General features: G+C 42.7%; 1 protein-coding gene across 13 annotated transcripts in view; it reads left to right on the top strand.

Moving 5' to 3' along the window:
- Window positions 1–14,322, top strand: part of LOC139423081 (ubiquitin carboxyl-terminal hydrolase 25-like) — a 53,045-nt gene that overhangs the window by 15,852 nt on the left and 22,871 nt on the right. For 9 of the 13 annotated variants that reach the window (XM_071174712.1, XM_071174714.1, XM_071174723.1 and 6 more), the window contains exons 8-11: window positions 4,131–4,207; window positions 4,518–4,591; window positions 7,617–7,771; window positions 14,022–14,149. In XM_071174712.1, coding sequence (XP_071030813.1) covers window positions 4,131–4,207; window positions 4,518–4,591; window positions 7,617–7,771; window positions 14,022–14,149 — 434 coding nt within the window. The remainder of the gene's footprint in view (window positions 1–4,130; window positions 4,208–4,517; window positions 4,592–7,616; window positions 7,772–14,021; window positions 14,150–14,322) is intronic. The other 4 variants (XM_071174724.1, XM_071174715.1, XM_071174713.1 and 1 more) reach the window with 1 other exon arrangement.

Raw genomic sequence — 14,322 nt, forward strand, 5'->3', positions numbered from 1 at the left:
AAAATCAAAACACGTCACTATCGGTAATTCCCAGAAGAATAATAGACCAATTTTAATAGGACAAACGTTACTCCAGCTATGATTCCAAATGAATATATTAGCAATCAAAGAATAAAATCGACAGTTAATGACTAGGAAACAGATATTGCGCCTTTTAATAAAAATAGATTATGTTTACTTATGCAACGTCTTTCAATTACTTTACTACATCACATTAATCACGCAATGATAATTAGTTTGATGGAAAACCTTAGGCTTTGTACGACATTATAAATTACATCGAGCATCCCTCGAATTCTCTTTAACTTTATGGAAAACAGTTTATTCAATAAATCCCACAACTTCTCTCATACTGGGAAGAAAAATTATAACATGTTCAGACCTTAAGGGCAGTTTAATTTCAAATGTTTCACCCAGACGGAGATAATCCAATATGCGTTTTATAGTTACATCGTTAGGGTAAGATAACCAAAAGTGGACACACTCTAATCAGTTTCTAGAGCTCAATTTCCCAGATTTTGTAGATTATTTTAATAGTGCTTAAAAACTTCATCTTTATCAAATTATCCATTTAAGATACCAACTCAAAACCTACGTACGTCTACGAATGGGTGGTTTAAATTGTATCTAATGATTCTCAGCATTACTTTATCAAATCTCTAGTAATTGATTGTACACACATACAATTCATCATAATTTCAAATAATTCACAGAATCCATATAAAACTTAAGAAATCTTAGGTACTCACACAGAACTTTCAGGATCGTCCACACAGGATTGGTCAGATGTTCACATAGAACTGGTCAGACGTCCACACAGAACATCAGAAAAAAGGTTTGCCCACACAGAGTCAACCCTACCCCGCTCACACAGAACGGTCCGACAACTATTACCTAGTGATCCCATAAGAAAATACTCACACAGAGTAACCCAGGGCATATCTGGCTAGCACATTTAAAATAATTGGAATTCACCACATCTGAGGATCACTTAGACAAATCACACAGACGCACAGAATGAGGTCCTTCTTCCAATAGGGCTTCACCAAGTGCCGTGTTTCACCTAGAACACACAGACCCCCTGGCCCATCACCCCGACAGACCTCACCAAATCCCCACTGTGATCAATTCAGTGTCAGGAGGGCTCTTGGTCACTGGCAACCGGACAGTGCAGAGTATCTTTTGAGTCCACAAAACCCCCAGATTACTCTCCTCTGACTCGGCCCTGCTTACACCGCCAAGGTGCCTTCCTTACAAAGGAATTCACGCTCAGAGTATACGTAACAGGCATAATTAAAAAACTCAACTTCAAATCTGTGTGTGGTTCACTCACCTTTTTCTTTAAAAAAAACTCAGTTCGAGATGTGGTATCCACTCGGCTCGCTTCCTCTTAGATCAAAGGTTGGTCCATCTGCTTCGTTCCCGAAGTGTGGTTCTCCCTGAGATCCCAAGTTTAGGGGATCCCTCGTGCACGATTTATTTACCTAGATCGTAGGAACGGTCACCGAGTGAAGATTCACATCCCCTCCTCGTCGCCAAATGTCGTGGAAATGTCCTCTATTTACCAAATCATGAGCGCAAACCACACACAAGTCAGAGTTAGTTATCAAAGTCCATCTTTAATTATATCAGCTCTATCACAATCCTGTGACTCTCAGGCAATTTAGTGTCTAACCATTAATTCTCTGAGAGCCCCCCTTCATTGCAGCTGAGTTCCTTTAATAGCAAAAACACACATAGTCAGACAGCATAGACATAATAAATCGTTCAGCTTTTTTACTCAAACCCCAGAACCATAAACCAATCCTCCATATCAACAGGCATATATCAAATTGTCAACCAACTCTAAATACAACCAATCCTGGACAAGCTCACGGAGAGGATAGAATGATTCCAGACACTGCCATCCCCGATGGGAAAAGTAGGGAGTGAACTGGCACACAGACACAGTGGAGCAAAAGATATGTTTACACATGATGATACTTTGACCTCTCCCCTCTCTGCGGCCCATGCAACTTAGTCTTGACATAGAACAGATAACTGCAACCTCGCCACAGTATTATACAAAAATACCATTCTGATGAGAAGTAACTTACAAACATATGATGAATATAAAACATCTTACATATGTTACCAACAAATTCTGATTATTCCTGCTCTTCGAACATCTCATTCCAAAATCATGGGCATTAACATGGAGTTTGTCCCCCTTTTGCTGATATAACTTTCCACTAGTTGTTGAAATATTGCTGTGGGGACTTGCTTCCATTCAACCACAAGCAGTTGGAGTTCCAATTCATCCCAAAGGTGTTCAATGGGGTTGAGGTCAGGGCTCTGTGCAGGCCAGCAAAGTTCTTCCACACCGATCTCGACAAACCATTGTACTTCACTTTGAACGGGGGCATTGTCATGCTGAAACAGGAAGGAGCCTTCCCCAAACTGCTGCCACAAAGTTGGAAACACATTATTGTCTAGAATTCCATTGTATGCTGTAGCATTAAGATTTCCCTTCACTGGAACTAAGGGGCCTATCCTGAAACCATGAAAATTTTAAAAACAGATCATTATTCCTCCATCAAAATGTACAGTTGGCACTATGCATTTGTGCAGGTTCTCCTGGCATCCGCCAAACCCAGATTCGTCCATCACACTGCCCTGTTGTGAAGCGTGATTGATCACTCCAGAGAACGTGCTTCCACTGCTCCAGAGTCCAATGTCGGCAAGCTTTACACCACTCCAGCCAACACTTGGCATTGCGCATAGTTATCTTAGGCAGCTGCTCGGTCATGGAAACCCATTTCATGAAGCTACTGACGAACAGTTCTTGTGCTGAAGTTGCTTCCAGAGGCAGTTTGGAACTCTGTAGTGAGTGTGGTTGCAACACACTTCAGCAGTCCTGTTCTGTGAGCTTGTGTGGTCTACCACTTCGCGACTGAGACGTTGTTGCTCCTAGACGTTTCCACTTCACAATAACAGCACTTACAGTTGACCGGGGCAGCTCTAGCAGGGCAGAAATCTGACAAACTAAATTGTTGTGAAGGTGGCATTCTATGACCGTGCCATGTTGAATGTCACTGAGCTCTTCAGAAAGGCCATTCTACTGCCATTTGGCGGGTGGGTGCTAGGTCAGCTTTAGTATTGCCGATTGTGGCTTCTATCAACTGCCAATGCTTGTCTTTGGAGATTGCATGGCCGTGTGCTTGATTTTATTCACCTGTCAGCAAAGGGTGTGGCCGAAATAGCCAAATCCACTCATTTGAAGGGGTGTCCATTTACATATCTGATATACACTATATACACAAAGTATGTATTTTTTTTTAAGCGACCAAGATACCATTGTTTTGTCAGTTGGTAAATGCATGATTAGAATTCTCTCCTACCTTCCCATTGTCCCTTGTCTCTTTGGCAGAGGACTGACCCCTCCCTTAACTATTTGGCTGAGTCAGCAAGGGTAACAAGGCCCAGTGGAAGTTGGAACACCAGGCCCTCCCCTGTCCCCCTGACACCATCAACCACGCTTGTCTATAATCTTAATCCCTAGACCACGATTAGCTCCTTTATGCTAATATGCTGTAATGTAATGGTAATATGACACAGTCCCAAAACTGTCCAGTGTCTGCCCCCCAAAACCTGGTAATGATGAGCTAATGTGTCTGTTAAGGTCCTGTGAGGTCGGCCATCTGACCACTGTACTCATCAGTAATGGCTACAGTACGCTCTGCTCTTGCCCCTTCGTGTGTCTGGGGTTAGAGAAGTGTTGACCCCAATCAGAGGGTGCAATGGACGTCTGTAAAGGATCCTCTGGGCTGTTGGTTGCTTTTGAAGCCTAACAATTACATTTGACCCAACTGGGGGGATATAAATCGACTTTTGCAATCCCACTTACCTCCTTTCCATGTTTTAAACCTTGGCTAAATTCTCTAGGTCTAGGAGTTCTAGGCCTATTATATTCTACAGTGATTTTAAGTGATTGGACCTGTGCTGCTGGGCATAATTGGAGCCTGTGTAAACTCTTCACTCCTCACAGTTGCCCTTAAAGCATTGTTCTAATTGTCCGGTTGGTTTGTCTTTGTGTGCTGCTTGGAAGTAGTGTTGTAATTGGTCTGTTTCTCTCTGTGTTCCTGGAACAGCAGGATGTCAGTGAGTTTACACATAAGCTGTTGGACTGGTTGGAGGATGCCTTCCAGATGAAGGCAGAGGAGGACAGGTATGGAAAAACATCTCGCTAATGTCACACACATGATTTGTCAAAAAAGCACATGAAACACACACACATGCTGTGATTAATTTTCCTAGGGGACAATGGGACACATGCCCTTTCTGTGTTTTCATACAGTATGTACCATAGTGACTTTAGTAACCATTTTATGAAGGTACCTGTGCAAAAGGGGCTAGGATCATTATTCATATAGCTTAGAGGCCTAAACATCCTCTTCCACGTGTGTGTGTGTGTGCGTGCGTGCACTGTGACACCCCAATGAGTGTGTGTTTTGACTCTGACCTCTTTCCGTTCCCAGAGAGGGTGAGAAACCAAAGAACCCGATGGTTGAGCTGTTCTATGGCCGCTTCCAGGCTGTGGGGGTTCTGGAAGGTGAGAGAGGAAGGCAAACATGTTAGAACGCCACTGGTGTAGTAGGATACTACATGACTGGAGAGTGATTGAGAGATGAGGCTCAGCCGTCTGTAGCAGTAGCAGCAGCAATGAGAGAGGGAGAGAGAGTCCTTGCCCCTGGTAATGAAAGGTGACCTTGTTTTAAAGATGCACTCTCAAACGTTTGTATAATTTCAGACAGTAGTTTTTAAAGTGGTGCTCACGAGACAAAGGTGGTCCCTGTTTTTGCGTACTACGTCATCCATTTTGTATGATATGTTCGTCCCAGAAATCGGTCTTCTCACAAATGTCTGTAGCGTCCGAACAGTTTGACCTACAAACTATTATGACCACTCTCATGAACACGATGCTGTTCTCACACAAGTGTCACAAGAATCGTCTGAAGGTGACCGGTACAGGTTTAAAAAATGTATGGAAGTATGAAGGTAGTTTTGTGCCTACCCAAAAAAAGCGGTTAAATATCTCCTTGATATAGGACAGACAGATCAAAACCTTGATTCTTATCATTTATTTTTTTGCCATTTAGGAATGTTATATATATATTTTTTGTATACGTAAAGGGCTCCTAAAATTAAAAATCAAATAGCTAAATGATCCATCTTAACACAATTCCATATGCCATGTTGCCAACCTCTTAGACTGTAAAGAAATATGTTACGAATTTGTTGTGCTTAAGATCCTGGAGGTCATCTTTAATGAGATGTGGCACATGTAAAAGTACCGGGACTGCAGAGCATTGATCCTGGAGGACCTTGACGTCTGATTGACATTGTTCTAATTATGCATGACAATACTGGCTCAGAACCGCCAGACACAAAGCTGGACCAGCAAGGCAGCTTCTGCTCTTCTTATGACCTTAATGTCTCATTAGCATGTCCGCTAGCTTTCCCTCTCCACTCCCTGGGTTCTGTTTTTTTTTTCTGGTCAGTCAGCACTCAGGTGCTGTAGTCAGCGCAGTGGGTCAGCTGAGGCTCTGTGCTGTATGTAGTCAGTTAGTGGATGTGATGGCAACATCTGGGTTCAAATGTTATTTGTCTTATTTGTTTGGTTGAGCTTGCCTGGTGCAATGCACCAATGGAAAAGGTATAAACCCTGCCCAACTGGCATCTCAGGCAGGCTCAATCAAATGCTTTAAGTATTTGAAACTAAACAAAACCTATTTGAAACCAGGCCTGGCTGATAAATTAATGTGAAATGGGTCTCTCCTCTCTCTCTCACGCCTGGGCCACTTTCTCCCTAGCCTCCCCATATGGCACGTGCTCGCAAGCAAGCCTCGGAGGAATAGTACTTCATAATCGGGTTCAACTGCCTCTACCAAATCCCAGTGCTTCTTTAATTAGTTGTTGGTTATGGCCACAACTGTTATTGTGAGGTACATACAGTGAGGGGAAGAAAGTATTTGATCCCCTGCTGATTTTGTATGTTTGGCCACTGACAAAGAAATGATCAGTCTATAATTTTAATGGTAGGTTTATTTGAACAGTGAGAGACAGAACAACAACAAAAAATTCCAGAAAAAACACATGTCAAAAATGTTATAAATTGATTTTCATTTTAATAAGAAATAAGTATTTGACCCCTCTGCAAAACACTTGGTGGCAAAACCCTTGTTGGAAACCACAAGAGGTCAGACGTTTCTTGTAGTTGGCACCAGGTTTGCACACATCTCAGGAGGGATTTTGTCCCACTCCTCTTTGCAGATCTTCTCCAAATCATTAAGGTTTCGAGGCTGACGTTTGGCAACTCAAACCTTCAGCTCCCTCCACAGATTTTCTATGGGATTAAGGTCTGGAGACTGGCTAGGCCACTCCAGGACCTTAATGTGCTTCTTCTTGAGCCACTCTTTTGTTGCCTTGGCCGTGTGTTTTTGGTCATTGTCATGCTGGAATACCCATCCACAACCCATTTTCAATATCCTGGCTGAAGGAAGGAGGTTCTCACCCAAGATTTGACGGTACATGGGCCCGTCCATCGTCCCTTTGATGCGGTGAAGTTGTCCCTTAGCAGAAAAACACCCCCAAAGCATAATGTTTCCACCTCCATGTTTGACGGTGGTTATGGTGTTCTTGGGGTCATAGGCAGCATTCCTCCTCCTCCAAACACGGCGAGTTGAGTTGATGCCAAAGAGCTCCATTTTGGTCTCATCTGACCACAACACTTTCACCCAGTTGTCCTCTGAATCATCCAGATGTTCATTGGCAAACTTCAGACGGGCATGTATATGTGCTTTCTTGAGCAGGGGGACCTTGCGGGTGCTGCAGGATTTCAGTCCTTCACGGTGTAGTGTGTTACCAATTGTTTTCTTGGTGACTATGGTCCCAGCTGCCTTGAGATCATTGACAAATCCTCCTGTGTAGTTCTGGGCTGATTCCTCACTATTCTCATGATCATTGCAACTCCACGAGGTGAGATCTTGCATGGAGCCCCAGGCCGAGGGCGATTGACAGTTCTTTTGGGTTTTTTCCATTTGCGAATAATCGCACCAACTGTTGTCACCTTCTCACCAAGCTGCTTGGTGATGGTCTTGTAGCCCATTCCAGCTTTGTGTAGGTCTACAATCTTGTCCTTGACATCCTTGGAGAGCTCTTTGGTCTTGGCCATGGTGGAGAGTTTGGAATCTGATTGATTGATTGCTTCTGTGGACAGGTGTCTTTTTTATACAGGTAACAAACTGAGATTAGGAGCACTCCCTTTAAGAGTGTGCCCCTAATCTCAGCTCGTTACCTGTATAAAAGACACCTGGGAGCCAGAAATCTTTCTGATTGAGAGGGGGTCAAATACTTTTTTCCCTCATTAAAATGCAAATAAATGTTAAATTTTTTGACATGCGTTTTTCTGGATTTTTGTCTGTCTCTCACTGTTCAAATAAACCTACCATTAAAATGATAGACTGATCATTTCTTTGTCAGTGGGCAAACGTACAAAATCAGCAGGGGATCAAATACCTTTTTCCCTCACTGTAAATGTAGTTTACATTTCTGTGCTCCTGTTCCCTTCCTCACAGGAAAGAAGTTTGAGAACACAGAGATGTTCGGGCAGTACCCTCTGCAGGTGAATGGCTTTAAGGACCTGCACGAGTGTTTAGAGGCAGCCATGATTGAGGGGGAGATCGAGTCCCTACACTCATCTGCAGAGAACTCTGCCAAGTCTGGACAGGAGGTCAGTGCTGCTGCTCTCTGAGACACACCAACAACAACTGACAGTGGAGTTTGGCATTTTAACTGTAATAGATGTGTAAAAGGGAAAATGAAACTCAAAAACATCTTCCAAATCTATGGTTATTCACACAAAATGTACAGGCAAAAAGGAAGTACCATTACGCTACTGTTCAACTACCAAATGTTATCAGGTGCCCATTAAACTGTGATTGCTGATCCTGAACACTGGGGCCCCTCAGGGGTGTGTGCTTAGTCCTCTCCTGTACTCCCTGTTCACCCACGACAGTGTGGCCAAACACAACTCAAACACCATTATTAAGTTTGCTAATGACACAACAGTGGTAGGCCTGATCATTGACAATGATGAGACAGCCGAACAGGCCCCACTTAACATCGACGGGGCTTTAGTGGAGTGGGTCGAGAGTTTCAAGTTCATTGGTGTCCAAATCACCAACGAACTATCATGTTCCAAACACACCAAGACAGTTGTGAAGAGGGCTCGACAACACCTTTTCTCCCTCAGGAGACTGAAAAGATTTGGCATGGGTCCCCAGAGCCTCAAAGTTCTACAGCTGCGACATTGAGAGCATCTGACCGTAGCTTTATAGTTTAGTAATATTTATTCCAATATATTTCAGAATAGCAAAAAATGCTTATGAATCTAGCAATGTTTTATAGACTCCTCACTACGAGACTAAGCCAATTTGCTAAATAAATAATATATAAACACAGCAAAAAAAGAAACATCTCACTATCAACTGCGTTTGTTTTCAGCAAACTTAACATGTGTAAATATTTGTATGAACATAAGATTCAACAACTGAGACATAAACTGAACAAGTTCCACAGATGTGACTAACAGAAATGTAATAATGTGTCCCTGAACGAAAGGGGGGTCAAAATCAAAAGTAACAGTCAGTATCTGGTGTGGCCACCAGCTGCATTAAGTACTGCAGTGCATTTCCTCCTGATGGACTGCTCACCAGGTTTGCCAGTTCTTGCTGTGAGATGTTCCACCAAGGCACCTGCAATTTCCCGGACATTTCTGGGGGGAATGGCCCTAGCCCTCTGATCCAACAGGTCCCAGATGTGCTCAATGGGACTGAGATCCGGGCTCTTTGCTGGCCATGGCAGAACACTGACATTCCTGTCTTGCAGGAAATCACACACAGAATGAGCAGTATGGCTGGTGGCATTGTCATGTCAGGATGAGCCTGCAGGAAGGATACCACATGAGGGAGGAGGATGTCTTCTCTGTAACGCACAGTGTTGAGATTGCCTGCAATTACAACAAGCTCAGTCCGATGATGCTGTGACACCGCCCCAGACCACGACGGACCCTCCACCTCCAATTCGATCCCGCTCCAGAGTACAGGCCTCGATGTAACGCTCATTCCTTCGACGATAAACATGAATCCGACCATCACCCCTGGTGAGACAAAACTGCGACTTGTCAGTGAAGTCACTATTTGCCACTCCTGTCTGGTCCAGCGACGGGTTTGTGCCCATAGGCGACGTTGTTGCCGGTGATGTCTGGTGAGGACCTGCCTTACAACAGGCCTACAAGCCCTTAGTCCAGCCTCTCTCAGCCTATCAAAGACAGTCTGAGCACTGATGGAGGGATTGTGTGTTCCTGGTGTAACTCGGGCAGTTGTTGTTGCCATACTGTATCTGTCCCACAGGTGTGATGTTCGGATGTACCGATCCTGTGCAGGTGTTGTTACACGTGGTCTGCCACTGCGAGGACGATCAGCTGTCCGTGCTGTCTCCCTGTAGCACTGTCTTAGGCATCTCACAGTACGGACATTGCAAGTTATTGCTCTGGCCACATGTGCAGTCCTCATGCCTCCTTGCAGCATGCCTAAGGCACATTCACGCAGGTGAACAGGGACCCTGGGCATCTTTCTTTTGGTGTTTTTCAGTCGGTAGAAAGGCCTCTAGTGTTAAGTTTTCATAACTGTGACCTTAATTGCCTACCGTCTGTAAGCTGTTAGTGTCTTAACGACTGTTCTACAGGTGCATGTTCATTAATTGTTTTATGGTTCATTGAACAAGCATGGGAAACAGTCTTTAAACCCTTTACCATAAAGATCTGTGAAGTAAAAATCCATCTTTGAAAGACAGGGTCCTGAAAAAGGATGTTTCTTTTTTTGCTGAGTTTATATACGGACAGACGCTCAAATTTGTAGGTACCCCTCCACAAAAAACAAAGAATTTACAATTCTCTTAAATTGTTTATTCCAGATTTAAAAGAAATCAGACTTAGATTTTTTATTCAACATAATGTTGTAAATAATGAAACAAATGATGGGACCATTAACCTAATATTTTGTTGCACCACAATTAGAGGCAATCACCTCAATCAAACATTTTCTGTTGTTCTGCACCTGTTAACAGATAGTTTGGCTCTTCCTGAGAAAACTGCCCCAGCTATCTCAGGTTTGATGGGTGCCTTCTCCAGACTGCAAGTTTCAGCTCTTTCCATAGATGTTCGATAGGATTCAGATCAGGACTCATAGAAGGCCACTTCAGAATAGTCCAATGTTTTGTTCTCATCCATTCTTGGGTGCGTTTTAGCTATGTGTTTTGCGTCATTATCCTGTTGGAGGCCCCATGACCTGCTACTGAGCCAGAGCTTTCTGACACTGGGCAGTACGTTTCACTCCAGAATGCCTTGGTAGTCTTGAGATTTCATTGAGCCCTGCAAAGATTCATGGCACCCTGTGCCAGGCGCAGCAAAGCAGCCCCAAAACATAACTGAGCCTCCTCCGTGTTTCACTGTGGGTATGGTGTTCTTTTTTGGGAATCTTAATTTTTTCGTCTGTGAACATAGAGCTGATGTGACTTGCCAAAAAGATCCAGTTTTGACTCATCTGTCCAAAGGCCATTCTCCCAGGATTGTGGCTTGTCAATATGCATTTTAGCAAATTCCAGTCTGGCTTTTTTTGGGGGGGGTCTTCTTCCATGGAGCCCACTTTCGCTCAAAAGGTGACAGATGATGTGATCAGAAACTGACACCTTCACCTTGGAGTTCAGCTTGTATCTCATTGGCAGTTATGCTTAGTTCTTTTTCTACCATTTGCACTATCCTTCTGTTCAATCTGGGGGCGATTTTCCTCTTGTTGCTGCGCCCAGGGAGGTTGGCTAAAGTTCCATGGACCTTAAACTTGTTAATAATATTTGCAACTGTTGTCACAGGAACATCAAGCTGCTTGGAGATGGTATTGTAGCCTTTAACTTTACCATGCTTGTCTATTTTCTTTCTGATCTCCTCAGACAAATCTCTCCTTTGCTTTCTATGGTCCATGTTCAGTGTGGTGTACACAATGATACCAAACAGCACAGTGACTACTTTACTCCATTTAAATAGGCTGAATGACTGATTACAAGATTGGAGACGTGTGATACTAATTAACGAAACTAATTAGTTTGAAATATCACCAATCCAATTATTTATTATCTTTTCTACCAACAAATATGTCCAGGCCATTTTGGAATATCTTTGTAAAATAAGCAATAATTAATATATTTTCACAGCTTCTTTGCTTTATTTTTTTGACATACCATGCAAGTATACATGACAAAATAGCTTTTAATTCCATCGCTTTTCAGGAGGAATTATTTCAATGAGCTGTAAGTGTACCAACAAGTAAGTGTGTGTTAGGGATGCACGATATATCGGTGCATATCGGAATCGGACGATATTAGCTAAAAATGCCAACATCAGTATCGGCCCGATGTCTAGTTTAACGCCGATGTCAAAGCTACCGTGCATACCTACCTATATAACGTAGATACAGGACGTAAAGACGCCACGTAAAATGTTGCGCTACATGTGCAACACAGCATTCTAGCCTAGCCCACAATGTCTGCTGTGTGGATCAAGCAGTCAACAAGTTGAGCAGTCCTTTGACAACTCAAAGTCGAAATCCATTAAAGCCAAGATAATGGAATTCATTGCCCATGACAATCAATCGTTCTCTGTCCTGGGTGATGTTGGCTTTCGCCGACTGGTCGAGCACCGGTACACACTACCAAGTGTGCTATTTTTCCGATGATGTTGCCCTACCGGAGTTACACAGTAATAGCGTCACTGCCATTAGCTTCATGACATACATACTATGGAACTCCGTTTGGTTATTTTTTGCGTGTCAAAAAATATACAGTAGTACTGTCAAAGCTGTACAAAAAAGTTTGCAAACACCAGCCACGAACGATATGTTTACAATAGCGCGTTGGTAAAAAAAAGCATAATTTGTTCGACCCCCACCTTCAGGGGTAGCTAGCTTTAACTTGCTACCTAGCTAGCACCAATACAACCAGCCTGAAAACAATGACCAGTAAAAACTGCAGTCATTTGTATTATTCATAGCAATGATTTAGGAATCCTTGTAAGTATTAGCTAGGTAGCCACTTGTTGTGCACCTATTGAATTTCAGTTCATGAAAATAAATAGCTAGCCAGCTACTTAACCCTGTTGCCCAAAGTTAACGTTATAAGCAGCCAGCTAGCTTCATCTGGCTAGTGAAGCTCGACCAGCCCGGATTATAAGGATTAGGCACAATAGTGGAATTTGCAGTTTGCCTTCAAAATAAAAGTAGGTAATTGACAGTGATGCAAATGAATACAAATAGTAGTACTTTAATTTTGAAGGCTAAACGCAAAGCCAACTACTGTGGCTAATCCTTATTGTGGCTAGCTTCACATAGATGGGTCCGACCACCATTAATCAAATAAGAACTGTCTTATAAATTAGGGTTATTTTAGATGACACCTAGCAATATAGTTAGCTAGCTAACTTTAACTAATGAAACATTTTCATTTTGCTATGTTTTTGGTGAAGAACTAGTTTGCATCCATGAGCTACCTAGCTTTTTATATGACCAGCACTGTAGGTGCGCTAGACAACTTTACCAGCATCATAGCATACGTATCGATGATTCGTTGTGACATATGAAATACGAGTGATTGTGTAAAAAATGTATCAACGCATTAAATTATTATTTGAAGTACAGTTATATTCAGGTCCTGATTGGTCAACAAGCTTATTTGACACTTCAAATAGTGTTGTTTGACGTGCATCTTTTTTTGACACGCAAAGACCCAAATGGCGTTCCATAGAAAATTGACTGAACAAATGAACAACGAAACAGCACAGCAAATAAGTGAAAGAAATAGGTTTTGATTATGTTTTACTGGTAATGGGGACATACGTAAATGCCAGCAAAATAACTTTTTGTGTGTGTGTGTGTAACCTTTATTTTACTAGGCAAGTCAGTTAAGAACAAATTCCTATTTACAATGATGACCCGGACGACGCTGGGCCAATTGTACGCTGCCCTATGAGACTCCCAATCATGGCTGGGTGTGATACAGCCTGAATTTGAACCAGGGACTGTAGTGGTGACTCTTGCACTGAGATGCAGTGCCTTAGACCGCTGCGTCCGTGTGTGTGTGTGTGTTAATGCTTAAAAGGCCACTAAAATTTTAAATATCGGATATCGTTTTTTTTGGCAAGAAAAATATCAGATATCGCTCTCGGCCAAAAATGAAATTTCAGTGCATCACTAGTGTATGTGTTTTAGCAAGCTAGCTTCATACTTTTTTATGACATGCCGAAACTTCACGGCCACCAGAGTTTGACGTGACTACAGTTTGCATTGAATTGTGGGTCATATCAACCCTGCAAGTGAAAAGTTGTTCACTTGCTTCCTCGAGCTAAATTGATGGCCGAGGGGGCAAAGTTAGTGAATTGGACCTCCCCTTAAGATGGCAGTCAAACTGTATCTGGTTTCGATGGGGATTCCCCAGAGGGAAAGTGGATAGCGTAAGGGCTGAGCAAAAATGTGTTTGGACCGCAACCCGTTGTCTCGAGGCTTAAAAATCTTTTAAGCCGTCTCCTCCCCTTCATCTACAATGATTGAAGTGGACTTAACAGATGTGAGGGATCATAGCTTTCACCTGGTCAGTCTGTCATGGAAAGAGCAAGTGTTCCTAATGTTTTGTACACTGTGTATATACCATCGATGTCTGCTTGGACATAAATAATAGACTGGAGACACAACAATATTAGTGGGACAGGCGAGTCATGTAGGAATGATTTCTAAACACGCTACTCAAGACTACTCATTAAGAAGGGCCCAATTAAAACATTCTAAAATGTGGTGTTTATGGAAAACCAATGACTCATATGACCTATTTTAGAAAACGGGAACTCAATTATAATGACATATTTGGTATTTCCCCATTAGCACTGGTTTACCGAACTTCCTCCTGTCTTGACCTTTGAACTGTCAAGATTTGAGTTCAATCAAGCCCTGGGTCGACCTGAGAAGATCCACAACAAGCTGGAGTTCCCCTCCATGCTGTACATGGACAGGTAAGGAAAATGTTATTCAACTTGTATATCAAAAAAAAGTTTTGTGTTTAGGGCCGTTTTCTCTGACCCAGATTAAGCATATTCCTGGCCTAAAAAACACATTCAATGGAGATTCTCTATTGAGAAGGTCTTTCAGTTCAGGAGAGGAATTTATGAACTTGTATGATTTCTGT

This window comes from Oncorhynchus clarkii, chromosome 12, assembly GCF_045791955.1.
Source record: "Oncorhynchus clarkii lewisi isolate Uvic-CL-2024 chromosome 12, UVic_Ocla_1.0, whole genome shotgun sequence".
In the NCBI taxonomy this organism is placed as follows: Eukaryota; Metazoa; Chordata; class Actinopteri; order Salmoniformes; family Salmonidae; genus Oncorhynchus; species Oncorhynchus clarkii.